Source organism: Prinia subflava, chromosome Z, assembly GCF_021018805.1.
Source record: "Prinia subflava isolate CZ2003 ecotype Zambia chromosome Z, Cam_Psub_1.2, whole genome shotgun sequence".
Taxonomy (NCBI): domain Eukaryota; kingdom Metazoa; phylum Chordata; class Aves; order Passeriformes; family Cisticolidae; genus Prinia; species Prinia subflava.
In genome coordinates, this window is record NC_086283.1 from 85,866,914 (window position 1) to 85,881,485 (window position 14,572).

Genomic DNA, 14,572 nt, shown 5'->3' on the forward strand with positions numbered 1-14,572 from the left:
GCAGCTGAAAATGTCTGTTTACATTTTGTTTCTAAGAGCTCTGTATGACATTCAAACTGTCTTGTGTACATACAACATGGGTGGGGAATTTAATTGTTTATAACACGCGTAGGTGTTACAAGAGTCCCTAGGCCAAACCCGCAGTGCATGGTTGCATTTCCCATTAGTTTTTAAAATCCTTCTTGTTCATATGAAAAAACTAAGCAGTCTTTTTTACCACCTAAACAAATTTTTATTTTTGTTTTTCCAGCATTCACAAACAATGGGTTTGCAAATAGCAAGAGAAGTGGTCACAGCATGTGATTATAACCAGCAGCTGAGCAGGTCTGGATGGTTTGTCACAATCATAATGACACCAACTCTATTGCACTCAAAAGTGTCACCCCAGCAGGATTCAGATGTCTGTGCTGCCACAAGTGCTTCAAAGTCAGGGCCAACAGAACAGTGCAGAACAGTTTGTTATTTTTTGGTGTGGGTTCTAGACTCTGATAGTGAGTGGTGCTGCAGTGCAGTTGAGAGCCACATCCTGAAAGGCAGATGATCTCTGGGGAGATCAGAGACAGAGCACTGCAGACACTGTCTTCCTACTGTGCCTTTTTTGGCTGTGCTGGACAGAAAAAGTAGTAGTATTTAAGAATTAAATTCTGCATAAAGTCAGCATTAGATTACTAGTGAAAGGAAAGGTCACAGTACTGGTTTTCAGCAGTATGCATTAATATAGTATCTATCAAAATGAAGATGAAAACCTTTTAGGCTCTTAATTACATGCCACATGGGCATTACACAATAGATTTGGTTAACTGAGATCTTGACAAACTCACAGGCTACAGAATATGAAAATGTATAGAGTTTATTGGTCAGAGACGTTTAAAGAGTGAGCCACTTTAATAACTGCCATTCTACTGCATGTATAGAAGACAACATTAGATGGACCCACGCAGTGCTCTCTTAACAGAAAATAGCATGGCTTTCCTCTGGGATTGCAACAGGAATAGAAATAAATCAAAGAAAAATTACTCTAGGAAGATATAGAACAGGATTCTTGAGGAAAGACACCTAAATATGACACCAACAAAGCAGCACTCAATACATTTTAAATTGGCTTAATCTGAGAAACTGTGTGATGTCTCACAGATATGATACACCTGATGCAAGCTTCTATTATTCCTGTTAACAGAGTGCATCTGGAAGGCCCTAAAGATCTGAGAAGGTTTTATGGGCATAACTTGTTTATTTCATTTTTTGCTAATATTTTTTCCTGATGGTAGACAAAGGTAGAACAAACATACATATTCTTTCACCATGTAAAATAAAAAGTAAAAATAGTTTGTAATATTAAATATAATGTTAAAATGCTTTTAACTAATAGGAAAACTCAGTCATTGTCTTCCTCCTAGATAAGTGAGAAAAAGAAAGCCTTGATGACTTTGAAGAAATGTTTAGAAAACCCAAGCTACATAAACACTGGAATCTTATGTCATGAGCAGACTGTCCCTTCTCCCCATATTGCAGTAAGGTAATGTGCTAGGGTCAGACCCTTGGTCACTGCCAGAGGCAGTGTTTTTCTGAAGCTTATGGAGAATCCTAGGAGCTGTCCTGCCTTAAATCTACAAAGGATCTGACCTAATATATTACAAAATATAATATGGCTGATGTAAAGGGGACATACATCTATATCCTTATTGGTCATCTTTGTGTTTGGCAGCAGCAAAGTGACCTCAGGAAATGTGATTGCAAAGCAAAGATACAGTTGGCATTTGTTGCTATGGCAGTTTCAGATGAAACAATGAGCTGAGTTACATAGCAAAAAATTACTTGGTATCTCCTCTTAATAAAATCCCTGGACTTCCTGCAACAAATGTCTATGAGATTTGTCTCTTTTGTATAGAAGGTCCTTTAGCAACTAGAATGGAGAAACACAGCCTGGTTCATTCCACTTAATCTATATTATGTATATGCCCTTTATTACTGCTCTGTCTTGAGCCTGATCTGAAAGAGATCCTGAACTGAAAAATGGTACTATAAATCCAGAATAACTCCACAGATATGGGTAGAGATGGACAGATTACTCAGAATGTAAGCTGTTGTATTTTCACTTTCAAATTGTGTAAAAGTATTTACTTCCTTATACAAATAAGGTAGTTTATCTAATATTTGATAGAGTTCATTGCTTAACTAGAATCTAAACATGGCAGAGGCAGCTATCGAATGTAGTTAAAGTAACCATTTTTCTGGCTATTCTTGTTCTGTCTGGAAATTTTATCTGGACAGAATTTAAGAACTTTTGTACATTTTTAGGATCCCTCAGAATCAGGCCTAATGAAGCAGCAGACCTGATGTCACTTGTTAAGTATCCTTATCCCACCTAGTACACATGCTCCTCATACCAGCAGAGCACTAGACCATGCACACAGAGATGCATTTCTGAAAGGAAAACCTGGTCAAAACCACAGTAGTACCACTGAAATTATAATATTGCAGAGTACTGCAATTCAAAACAATTTTTAAAAGATGTGGCATATAGTAAGGAAGTCTCTCAAAAACATGAAGTTCTTAATTCCTATAGATTTTTTTTAAAAAACAACAACAAACAGTATTTTATTTTTCCCTTCAGCTCTTTATTTTCAATATTACAGCTGATTTAGTTCAGCCTTAGGTTTACCATCTTTGTTACATATCTGTGCAAATATTAAGACTGTTTTGGAAACGCTAATAATCTGTAGCACATGCACCTGAAAAAAAAGGGCAGTCTTTAGGGGGCTGGGTCAATGAGCTTCTTTTCTTATGTCTCGTAAGCCAAAGCATAATTTCTTGCTTCTTAACTTTTCTTAGAAAGTAAATTTGATGGGTTCTTACAGTGTCCACATCAGGTTTCTGGTCTCACTAAGACCACATAAGAGTTTTGCTCTTACACAAGAGCAATGTAGCTCAGAGACCTTCATACTGTTTGGAAGCTGGATACAAAGTCCTACATATGTGCATAGATCAGAATACAGAGTGGTGTTTCCCAGCTAGTGCCCTTTCGTGCCTTTAGTGGGAGCAGAGTGGATGCAGCTTCACATATCCCCATGCATAGAGGTATTAAAAATCATGCCTGAACACCTCAACATTCATCTGACAAACGCAAAATCCACTAAAAGGTTTTCAGTTGGCCTTACCAGTTTTGGTTCCAGTCCAGGAAGGCAATTGCATTAATAAGTTTTGCAGAACCATGTGGTCTAAGTTACAAACAAAGTGTCTTCTTTGTATAGTAAAAAAAGGTTAAATCAGATGGAGAACTCATATTTGAATTACAGGCTGAATATACCATTCTGTTCCCTGTCTCTGAGAAAAAATAAATTGGTATGTTCATTGGCAAGGTGACAGCTGGCCAAATTCATGTATAACTTCATGTCCAAAATCACTGCCTCACAGTGACTTTGCCTTTGCACTTGGGATGCCATATAGCTCAGCAGTGAGTTACAGAGAAGCAAATGGCAAGGTGTTCAGCACTGAAACTGGGGCGGTAATTTTAGGAGAACAAGCTCAAGATGGACATTAGGAAAGGAACACAGTATCGTAAACCCCACCCACTCTGCAATATCACAAGACTGTTGAGTGGAAATGCATGTCAAAACTGCCTTGGCATTAGAAAAATTTGCTGGAAAAATCTGGCCTTGAATTTCAAAGTCAAAGGAAATGGAGATGCATGAACAGGCCAGCAAGCAGAACAATTGACCAAGACCTGGGACAGTTTTACATACAATAGCATGAATATCACACGTGAAGTGAGTGTACAGCTGCCCTGCACAGAAGCCATCAGCCACCTGCAGAGTTGTGGTTACATCAATGGAATAGTAACCCCATCTCCTGAAACTGTGTCACAGATCAGCACCATTTTCCTTGTACTGCTTCCCAGCCCACCAAGACACTTGGAGCCTGAAATATGGATCCACAACATAGTCACCATAAACATAAATAAGATGTATGATGACATTTCCTACTCCATAAAATCTGCTGCTCTATGACTACTCTAGAGTTCATTTGGTTGTGTTCTCTTGGGGAAACAAAGAATCTCCCAGATCCCTTATGTTAACAGTCTGGGCAGTTCCTGTGCCAGTGACTGCTGCCAGTAGTAGCCAGAGCTGAACTTGCCCCTCTAGAATTGTGCAGAACCTAGATATTACCCTATGCAGGAAAAGAAAAAGGAAATTGTCTTGATTAAAACATCTTTCAGCCTAAAAATAAATGTCATGATTTTAGGATGAGTACCTCAGTAACCCACTGTTTTCGTATTTGCACAGGCAGGGGATTTTATAATGACAAAAAAGATGTAAGATCATGTCTGGTTAAGCTTGTGAAATAAATAACACATGTCATTTATTTTCTTAGTCAAAAACCAAAAAAGTTAAAAGGTTTCACAGCTTATTCACTTTGTAATCCTATGTTGGTGCTGTTGGTGCCTTTATGGTTTATTGGCTGGACCTTGCTACCAGCTATTTTTACATAAACATTACTACTCCCGCAAGGGCAAACACTTGGAACTGCTTTTAAAGATATCTTCAAAAAATGATGATTTTCAAAAGCTCCTTAGAGGTTTGTCAAGCTGCAAGACAGCTGGAATTGTCTCTATGGTATTTTCTCTGTGTTTCAAGACAGTGAATTTATGTGTGGCAAGTGAAGTTTTCAGTGATCTTTGGAAAGAAACAGAGGAGGAACATCTTAGATCAAAGAAACATCATCTATGATCAAAATTAGTTGCAGACCTCTTATCTTTTGTATTCATGTGAACTGGGAGACCATGTAATACCTACAAGATGGTTTCTTAATGTCAGGTTCAAGAGGTAAACTGGTATATGTTACATCCATGGCAATGTGTTAGAACAGTCAAGACGGTGACAGGGCTCCTACAAGATACATTGCACTCATTCAGCAGTTTTCTCCATGACTTGGAAAGAAAAATTCAACTTCTTAAGGCTTTTGCTTTTGCCTCCAGTGCTTATATTTCCCTATGGAAGGAGAAGAGACTGAATGAAAGCAGATCTTGTAGATCTTCAATGACCTTCCCAAAAATGTCATTCCTTCTGCAAATTCATCTTTTAGTTCTCTTTTTGGCAAGTAAGAAGGGAGGAGTAGATGATACTCCAGAGTGCTGTACAGGCCCTCGACACGCTGGAAAGACGGTCAGGAAAGAAGAGTTTGAAATTCCACAAATGCGGGGTCCTGCACCTGGGGCAGAACAACCCTGGGTGCCAGCACAGGCTGGGCCCAGCCTGCTGGAAAGCAGCTCCGTGGAGGGACCTGGGGGTCCTGCTGGACAACAAACTGTGCATGAGCCAGCAGTGCCCCTGTGGGCAGGAAGGCCAAGGGAGCCCGGGGCACCTTTGGAACAGCACTGCCACAAGGTCAGGGGAGCTGATCCTGCCCCAGCACTCAGCTCGAGTGAGGTCTCACCTGGAGTCTGTGCTCAGTTCTGGTTTCTGGAGCACAACAGGGACATGGAGCTCCTGGAGTGGGTCCAGCAGAGAACTGCAAAGGTGATGGAGGTACTGGAGCATCTCTATCATGAGGAAAGGCTGAGAGAATCACTCCTGTTCAGACTCTAGAAGAGATGAGAGGGGACCCCATCAATGTCTGCAGTGTCTGCAGGGAGGGTCTAGAGGAGGGACCAGGCTCTGCTTGGTGGTGCCAATCAATAGGACAAGAGACAAGGGGCAGAAACTGATGCACAGGAAGTTCCACGTGAACATGAGGAAGAACTTCTTTAATGTGCAGTGACCAACCACTGGGACAGATTCCCCAGAGAGGCTGTGGTGTCTCCCTCTCTGGAGATATCCCATTTGTTAGGAGGCAATCCTGTGCCCTGTGCTCTGGGATGGCCCTGCTTGGGAAGGGGGGTTGGGCCAGATGACCCACACTGAGCCCTTCCAGCCTGACCCATCCTGTGATCCTGTGATTCTGAAATCTTGATCATAAATGTAGGAAAAAACACTCCAGGAAATTATATACTAAACAGGAGTTATACCCCAGTCTGTGAAGTTAACAGATGAGAGGGTGGGGAGATGACACATATTATATTAAATACAAAAACAATGAAAGACAATCTTTGAAGTCACTTTTTTTTGAGAGCAGCAGAAGGACTGAAATCGGAAAACAAACATGAAGATGGTGCACTGAGCTCCTCAAAGCATTGTGGATCACTCATTTTTTTATATCATCATCTTAAACAGAAAAGACAGAAACCCCATATTTTTTCCAACACCTTCCACACTTACAAATAATAAATATTTAATATTTACTGCATGTAAAGTTTATGAGTGTCTAAAGAAATATCAAGATTGTAAAACAACACATTTCTTCCTTCTGTTGCTTTTTATTGCATTTGCCATAGGTCCAAAGAACTGATGGTGAGATAAGAATTTGGTCTGCTAAATCACCAGGAGTAAACCTGGGAATTAGTGACTTATCTGAGATGAAATTGTGAGGGAGATTAATAAAAATATGCTTATATTCTTTGGTGAAAAGGTTTTTTTAGTTTTGGTCTTTGTGCTTCTGCTGTTTCTTTATGAGTTGAATAAAGGACACTACAAAGAGCGTCTGAGTTCAAAACAATGCTTCCCCACCTTACCAAAACAGAGCCAAGGAAGAGGAAAGGAGAAGGAAAACAAGGTTACTGAAACAGGAATCTACAAATCCACAAACAAGCCTGACAGAAAGAATAACTAAATAGCTTTCTCATAAACAATAAGTGTCAGATTTGGCTCTTACAAGCTACCACATGTGGCGGGGCCCCATGTCCAAGGGGCTCCTTTGCTTAAGAATCTTCCAATCTTGTAGATATATTTACTCAGATTGAATGGTCTTTGGAGCTTACTTTGGACATCTGTAGCACACTGACACCCTAATCTATGACCAAAGAGCTGTCAAATTCTTCACTACATGAGTCAGAAAAAGTAATATTTACCAAAAGAAACTATGGGATTACATTTTGGGATTTGAACACTAACAAAGTTGGCCCACAAATGGAACACTTGATGTTTATTCCTTGTAATCCTATTGTTTTAACAGTGTAATGCATACTAGTTCCTAATTATAAATTATTATAAATTATTATAAATTATAAATATAGATTATCTTAACTAAAAATAGACTGCAAAGTGTGACTAATAAAAATGTATGGTGTGTTAGGGAAGAACACTTGATAATATGATAAGTACTAATGTGGCATAAAAAAAGCGAAAATGAGTGAGGGCAAAAGAATGAGACAACAATGAGAAATGGAATGGTTTATACTGGTCAGATGACTTTAAGACTGTGACCACTATTTTTCTTGTCTTTTATTATCTTCCCATTCCCCACTTTTATTCTCAGCATTTACTTCTGGCATGCTTGGAAGTCTGGGCCACAACAAGACCTTTCTATGTTATCTCTTGGTCTCTCTGTGTAGAACTACAGGTCTTGACTGTGGTTTGTAATTCCTGATGGAATACAAGTAACTCGTGAAATGTATTTAATATAACCATCCTGACATGTCATAGGAAGGGAGGCGATAGAGGGACCGAAAAATAGCCCAGAATACAGAAGGAGCCAGGGAGGTTAGGAGAAAGAGCTGACAGCACGTGAATGAAGGCTGTAAAGACTCTTCTCTGTAGCACAGTCATTGCTTGCAGATGCTCATGTGTGCTTTCTGGCAATGCTACAGCCGTCCATACGAGAGACAATGGAGAACAAAAAGAATCTGAGCCCTTGGGGAGGTTGATGGATTTAAAACTGTCAGTTTGGGTAATAAATAGATGTCAAATATTTATTGATGTGACAAGAGAATCTGATGCTGTTTATTTGGTGTTGTTTTTTCAGCATTTAATAGATGTCCATGTGTAATATGCCTCTGACGTATAGTTGTTTCTAAATTAAGATTAGCTTAAAGGGCAGGCAGGGATTGTTTTGGGTTCCTTCCCCTAAATTAATTAAATCAGGGCTTCATAGGCTGTCTTAAGGAAAACACAGAGATAAAAGAGCCTTGAAGTCTCAGTTCAGATCCAGATCTAAAATAAGTAGATGGTGTCAGAAGCTAAGAACCTAATAGGATAAACTCACCCCTTCACTGTTTCAAGGTAGTTTAAATTTACATAAACCTTCATGTGTTTCCTAATAATATCCTAAGGAACAAGCCCTACCAACTCTGCAGGAAAACTAGTTTCCACGACTCTTGCCCCTTGAGTTTGTTGGGAGCCTGAACTTCCTAATCTGTTCAGATGTATATTGGCTGTAGAGTATCAGAAACAGATCTACCCAAGACACTTGATTTAGTTAAGCCAGAAAAAAACAATTTATGCAGAAGAGTTATGGCTTTAAGTGAGATATTATCACATGCATTCTATGCACATCTAAGGCATTTTTTAAATTAGGTAATTATTTATTATAAAGATTAGCAGAAGCAACAAATATATTAATTTATGAAACATCACTAGTTTCTTATTTAATAATAAGATGCATATTACCACTTTTTTTTTTGTTATTGCTATAAAACAAAATGTAGATTGTTAAATTAAAGTTTAAGTGGGTTTAAGTGATATTGCATTTATGAAGTTTAATTCTGAAAGCTAGTAAGTAATATTTCTTCCATTTTCCAAAAATTTATAAACTCACTAAAGTCAATAAAAAGATCTTTTCTTCTATATAATTCTATTTAACACATACACAGATTGGTGTAACTCTTAATCAGTATCTCATAGGAATTAATGCCAGCATGGTAAAACAGATAAAGTGATCTTGACATACTGGAAGGATGTTAATAAGCAAAAGTTTACAGTCTTTCTTTGAGAAGAACCTATGAAAAACTCCAGAAAAAAATCTATAGTGGATGGTGAACAAATTGACACAATGCTACATATTTGGAATTTTGTCTTTTTAAAAATGCTGATTATTAAAAAAAAAAAAAAAAAAAAAAAAAAAAAAAAAAAAAAAAAAAAAAAAATTAAAGCTTTAGCTAGTGAGAAAAGAATCCATTCTTTATATGATTATGAAAATGTCCAGATTCCAAATGTCTTCATCTGTCCCTTATACTCTTGTCATAAAAAGAATTATAAAGGTATAGAATATCCCATTTCAACCTGAGATGCCCCTATTTGTACACTTCTATCTCAAAAGACTTTTTCATTGCTTTTCATTAAATCTTATTCTGGACTAAATATATCCACACGTTGAGCAACTTTGGAAAATGTCATAACTTTACACTCCTCTTTCAAGTGAAGACAAGCTCCAAGGCACAGACGAGGCTCTTTTACCCCCATGAATCACCGTGGAAAAGCCTGATAACCTCACCGGCCAGATTCTCCTGCTACCAGTCTCTCCAACTGTTCACTCAGCTGCCCACAAATAAAGGTTTCCTTGCTTCTACAAAGAGTTTTAGAGTAAACATCCTGTTTTAGGTCCTTCCACAGTGTTTATTGTAAAATCAAGTGTTGAAAATAAGTGTAGGGATCTATTTTTAACTATGAATGAGTAATGGTCTAGATGCCTACTAAACACACTTTGTTTCTTAGAGAACCCTGACATGCTAACTTTAAAATTTACTAAAAAAAATGAAGTCCTGTTACACTGGACCTCCAAAACCTGAAAGAGAGGTTACAGCCATGCTTAAAAATCTGGTGCTTTGCATTTATATCTAATTTTATCTTTTCAAGGAGAAGGGGTGACTCCCTGCTTTCCCAGGACATCATTCCTGGCATCCCTATTGCTGTATGCACATGCATTGCTTCTTAAGGAAGAGAGGTGAGAGGAAAATTCTCTGCATTGTATCCCTTTGCTTCACTGAGTAAGAAACTATGTGGACTGGAGTCTGGTACCTTCCCAGAACTACAGAGCAAGAGCAAAAATGGAATATTTAACCCGAACACAGGGTTAGTATATCCAAATTAATCTGCTGAGTTAGTTAATATCCTCCCAGGTGAAGGAGATAATGAAGAAAAACTGCCTCCACCACCACTAGACTTCTGGGTTTATGGACTTTTGAAAGACTTATCAACAGGTATTTACAGCCACTGGAGAACAAGGCACATGATGGATATTTTACACATCTAGATATTCCCAGGAGGAAAGCAAGAACCTCATCACTGGTATAGAAATGGCTCAGAGGCTGAATCCAATTGCAGACCACAGATTAAAGCCAAATCCAGACAGAACAAGTTTCAAGTGAGGACAAGGAGAAGCAGCTGGATGAACATGCAGACGAGGTATCATTAGTAACTGTGCTTTTCTGGTACAACAGAGTCCTCCATGATAAAGGTAATTTTTTGTCTGTAAGACGATGATGTATCTCACAAGCTTGTCTGAGACAGGCACAAAACTCAGCAAGTCTAACCTCCCAAAACTCAGCACTGTCAAAAGTTCATGCAACTCTTGACTCACCTTGCCATCTCCCAGATCAGTGAACAAGGCATACATTTATCTTTTAAACAAAATTCTAAGCTTTTGTGCTGTGTACTGCACTGAAATGCTTCTCCCTCTGGACAGAGGTTGCATTAACAAATGTGTGCCAAATTGTATTGATTTTAATCAGTACTGGAAAACAACAGGGACTATGCCAATGAGGAGAGTGTAAAAATCTTACCAGTGAGAAACAACATGGGAATCATGTTGTTATTTAGAGGGCATTCACCAGGTTTGTAGTGGATTACCTTTGTTGGTAGGATTTTCAGGAAGAGCACCTCTCCATACATCCAGAACTGAATATCCTGCTCCATCAAAGCAGAAGGCAAGTTGCCAACTTGCATGGCTGCAGAGATAATCTCCCAAAACTGTAATTAAAATTACAAAATCTGTCTGAATCTTATAACTCTCTTAAACTCAGCAGTATCAACTTCGGTGTTCCCATCATTTTGGCCTCAATATGTCCAACTACAACTTAATCACAGAATACTTTGGGTAGATACGCATGTGAGAAGGCAAACTACAGTGGTTATTATGAGTACTGCCAGAAAAGAAAGTCAGAGGAAAGAAATGGGGGAGTGAAAGAAGGGAGGAATGAGATCAAGAGAGAAGAAAAACAGAAATTGCAATGAACTTGATGACAGCACACTGTACAAACCACAATTATTTGGAGGGTACATAAAGGACAGGCTTTGCTTTTCTCCATCCTTGGCTGTGATCTTCTTGCCACTTTTGCCAATGAGTGAGCAGTCCATGGGCCTTTGGGGCAAATATGGAGTCCAGAATTCATTCTCTGCCCTGTGAACTAGTTTCACAGTGCACTACAGTTACTGACCCTGCCAGGAATTCCTGCCAGGAGTCCTGCACTTCTCCCACATGTACTGCAATTCTTCTGTCTCTGCAAAGGCAGGCTGATAAGAGTGTGAGACAGACATACCACTGGCATCCAAATCACGCTTACAAAACTCCTCATCTCTAAATCCTGTAGCCTCAAGCATACTCTCCTGGCAGTGATCACTCTGAAAATTGGATGCTGCCTTTCTAAGTGGACCAGGTTTCTGTCTCCTTCCCTTGTCCCTGAGGTAGGCAAGGTCTGTCCTTTCCATTGTCTCCTGTGAAGGCTTTGATTGCCGTCTCCCACTTCTTCATGAGGTATTTGCAGTGCTTTTACAGGGTAGGGGCTCAACTCCCTTCCTCTGATCTTCTGTCCAAAAGGAATTCATCACCATTTTCTTGTCTCCTCTCATACCCTAAAAAGGTACAGATTTCCTAATTTTCCTGTATCAGCATTGTTCCCACAGACAGACAGCTTTTCTTCTCTTCCAGGATTTTCTCCCTATGTCATAAAATTACAACATGGAACTCATTGAACAGAGTATCAGTTTTACAGGTTCACAAAGAGACTGTATAAACACACATAATTTATGTGGACATCAACCCCACTGAAAATTATCAAAGTAAACAGCAAAATAAACAAATGAAGCTAATTTCCAAACCGAAGTCCACACAAACCCTCAAGATATAACAACTCTGGTGTTTCAGGGTTTATACTGATCTCTAAGTAACCAAGCTTAGGATGAGACTTGGAGCAGAGGGCAGATAATCCTATGTCTGCTAATACGAAGTTTCTGCACTTCTTTTCAGTTTTAAAGATGAGATACTGAACCAAATGGATTTGGTCTTTCATCCCACCAGTGTTTCATTGCTCTGAAGAGATGCTTTGAATTTCTTGTTTATGTCAAGTTTTTTTCGGGATCGCTTCCCCCTGCCCTCCGCCCCCAGCCCTCCCCATCCCCTCTAATCTCCACAGGGGCTTCTATATTAGTCTGAGTGCCTGGATAGGTCTCAGCCTCCATCTGGGGGGGATTAAATTTAATTTATCCTCTTAATTCAACAACAATTTCCTCACCAAATCCTCTTCCTGGCTTCGCCTTCGCCCCAGGAGTAGGCTAGCTCTTTAGCCCCGTACCTTCGGAGAAAAAAAATTTAAGAAACCCGTATCAAATGCCGATGCTTCCCGGGGAGGGCAGTACCGGAGTTGGGGTCCTGCAGGGCGGAACGCGGCCGAGGGCGGGGGGGAGGGCAGGGGTCCCCGCTAAGGAAGGGGTGGCACCCTGCCCCACGGTCCCCAGGCGTGGGTCCTGAGCGCCCTCCCCGCGGGCAGGGCCGGGCTGCCGAGCGACCCCGCCGGCTCGGGGCTCTCCCGGCAGGGGACGCCGCGACCCCTCCAGCGGGGCCGGGTCGGACGCGCCGGGGCGGCGGCGCCCCGCGGGGGAGGTGCCGAGCCGTGCCCCGCGCCGGGCGGCCGTAATCCCATCAAAGGGCCGGACCCAGCCTCCTCCCCGCTTCCCTGCGTCCCTCCCGTCCCTGCCCGGAGCGCGTCCCGGCCCCGCTGTCCGCTCCGCTCCGGCCCCGCTCCGCACCCGGCTCCGCCCGCAGGGGACGCGCGGCGGCGCCGGCGCCCCTCGCACGCGGCCAGCGGCCCCGGCTCCCCGCTCGGCGGGGGAACTCGGAGCACATGGAGGTGCCGGGCGGCTGTCCCCGCCGCTGCCTCGCCTTGGTGCTGCTCCTGGCTTCGTGCATCGCGTGTGCGGCCACGCCGCGCAGGAACATCCCCCGCCGGCAAGGTAGGACGGGCGGCAGCGCCAGACGAGGGCTGCGCGCCCCGCGCCCCGCTGGCACGGACGAAGTTCGCCTGTCTTTAACACCGGGGCCGCCCCGGGTCGGGCACGGGCGGTAGCGGGGCCGGGTGGGCAGCGGGGCAGCGCCTGAGGTCGGGTGGCCGATCCGGGAGCTCCGGGTGCCCGGCGGGGCGTCCGCCGCTCCTCGCTCTTCCCTGCGAGCCCCTGCCGCCCTCTCACGGGGAAGAGGGGATGCTTAGGCAGTGGCAGGGACCCGTGAACTTGCGGAGCCGGGGTATGACCCGTTTTCTCCTACATCTTACACCCGGTGCCGGTGGGCACACTCGATTTACAGTCCAGGACCAGGCTGCAGCTACTGTGGAAGAAATCAGCAAAAAATGTATGCGGTTTTCCCTGGATCCCGTTACCTGCGGTGCGGCGTGAGCAGAGTTAGAAGCCAGGTGAACCTCTAAGCCAGTCAGAAGTGACGTGTCGGGAAGGCTGTTCCGTGGCTGTGACATTTATATGTGTGGCAGCAAATGACCTAAGACATTGAGTAGTAAATGTGAAAGAAAAATTACTAGAGAAGCTATGATTTTGTCCCAAAAATGTAGCTATCGTGTAGCAAGCATGACGTGATGTGCCTCCTGGTCCTGCTCCTGGCTGAGAGCTACACCCGTGTCCTGTGGGAGAGTTCCCACGGCTGTCGGTGGGAGGTTTGCACGCTGATCAAGGAAGTCCTGCACAGTCCTTAGAGGTTGAAAGTTAAAATCCTGAGCCTGTTAAAACCCTTTTACAGTCTGCAGCATATGAAACAGTAAGGTAAAATGTAAACAATGAGATGAGACACAGTGCGTGGTGAAGTTTGACATTCTGTATATTTTATAAATTGCAGTGCTAAGAGAAGATAGCTATGCCCAGGACTGCCTCAAACACTGGGACTATCCTGCAGTCTTTGTGACCAACAGTGACTCTTATCATTGAGTTCACTGAGATCAGTTCAGTTGAAAATACAAAAAGTTTAACTAAGTTCTGCCTCATCTCACACAGTGTTTGTAGCTTCAGATCCTCTTTGTATCTATCCCAGAGTATTGATTTATCCCAGTATCCAGTATCCCAGATTTTTACTGCTGGTTTTTAGAATCACTATTGTGCCTTTTCTTGCTCATATGAGAAGAAAACAAATGCCTGTACAGTTGGAAACTTAATACTTAAATACAGCCTGAGCTTAAAACCCTTACTGGACAGATGGCTAATTTTACTGGTCTGACCTTGTCTCTTAGGGATCTAGTCTCATGATCCTTGGTTGTCATAACAGCCACCATTAAGTACTTGAGGAAATTAGGCAGACAGTCATTGTGAATGAGGTGATTAGTAGCTTGCTTTAAAAATACTGGATATGTGAAGTTGGAGGGACAAATATATAAATATTTTAAAATATTCCCTGACTGTAACTGGGGAACAACTCTGGACTGTTGTGTTTGTTTCTGCTAGTCACAGCAGAATGGCAGACCTGGGCAAAATGTATTTCTGTGCATTAA

General features: G+C 41.9%; 1 protein-coding gene and 1 long non-coding RNA gene across 4 annotated transcripts in view; one reads left to right on the forward strand and one right to left on the reverse strand.

Moving 5' to 3' along the window:
- Window positions 1–222: 222 nt before the first annotated feature.
- Window positions 223–13,713, reverse strand: LOC134563993 (uncharacterized). 2 transcript variants are annotated; one of them, XR_010083448.1, is made up of 4 exons: window positions 13,460–13,713; window positions 12,320–12,379; window positions 5,434–5,581; window positions 223–607 (listed from the first exon to the last, which is right to left on the reverse strand). It is a non-coding gene; the product is annotated as an uncharacterized LOC134563993 (long non-coding RNA). The 2 variants fall into 2 exon arrangements; XR_010083447.1 differs by lacking the exon at window positions 13,460–13,713 and having other exon boundaries at window positions 12,320–12,450.
- EGFLAM (EGF like, fibronectin type III and laminin G domains) overlaps window positions 12,695–14,572 on the forward strand; it is a 75,399-nt gene continuing 73,521 nt past the window's right edge. Inside the window, exon 1 of one of the 2 annotated variants that reach the window (XM_063422482.1) lies at window positions 12,695–13,037. In XM_063422482.1, coding sequence (XP_063278552.1) covers window positions 12,929–13,037 — 109 coding nt within the window. In that variant the 5' untranslated portion in view covers window positions 12,695–12,928. The remainder of the gene's footprint in view (window positions 13,038–14,572) is intronic. The other variant, XM_063422483.1, reaches the window with a different exon arrangement.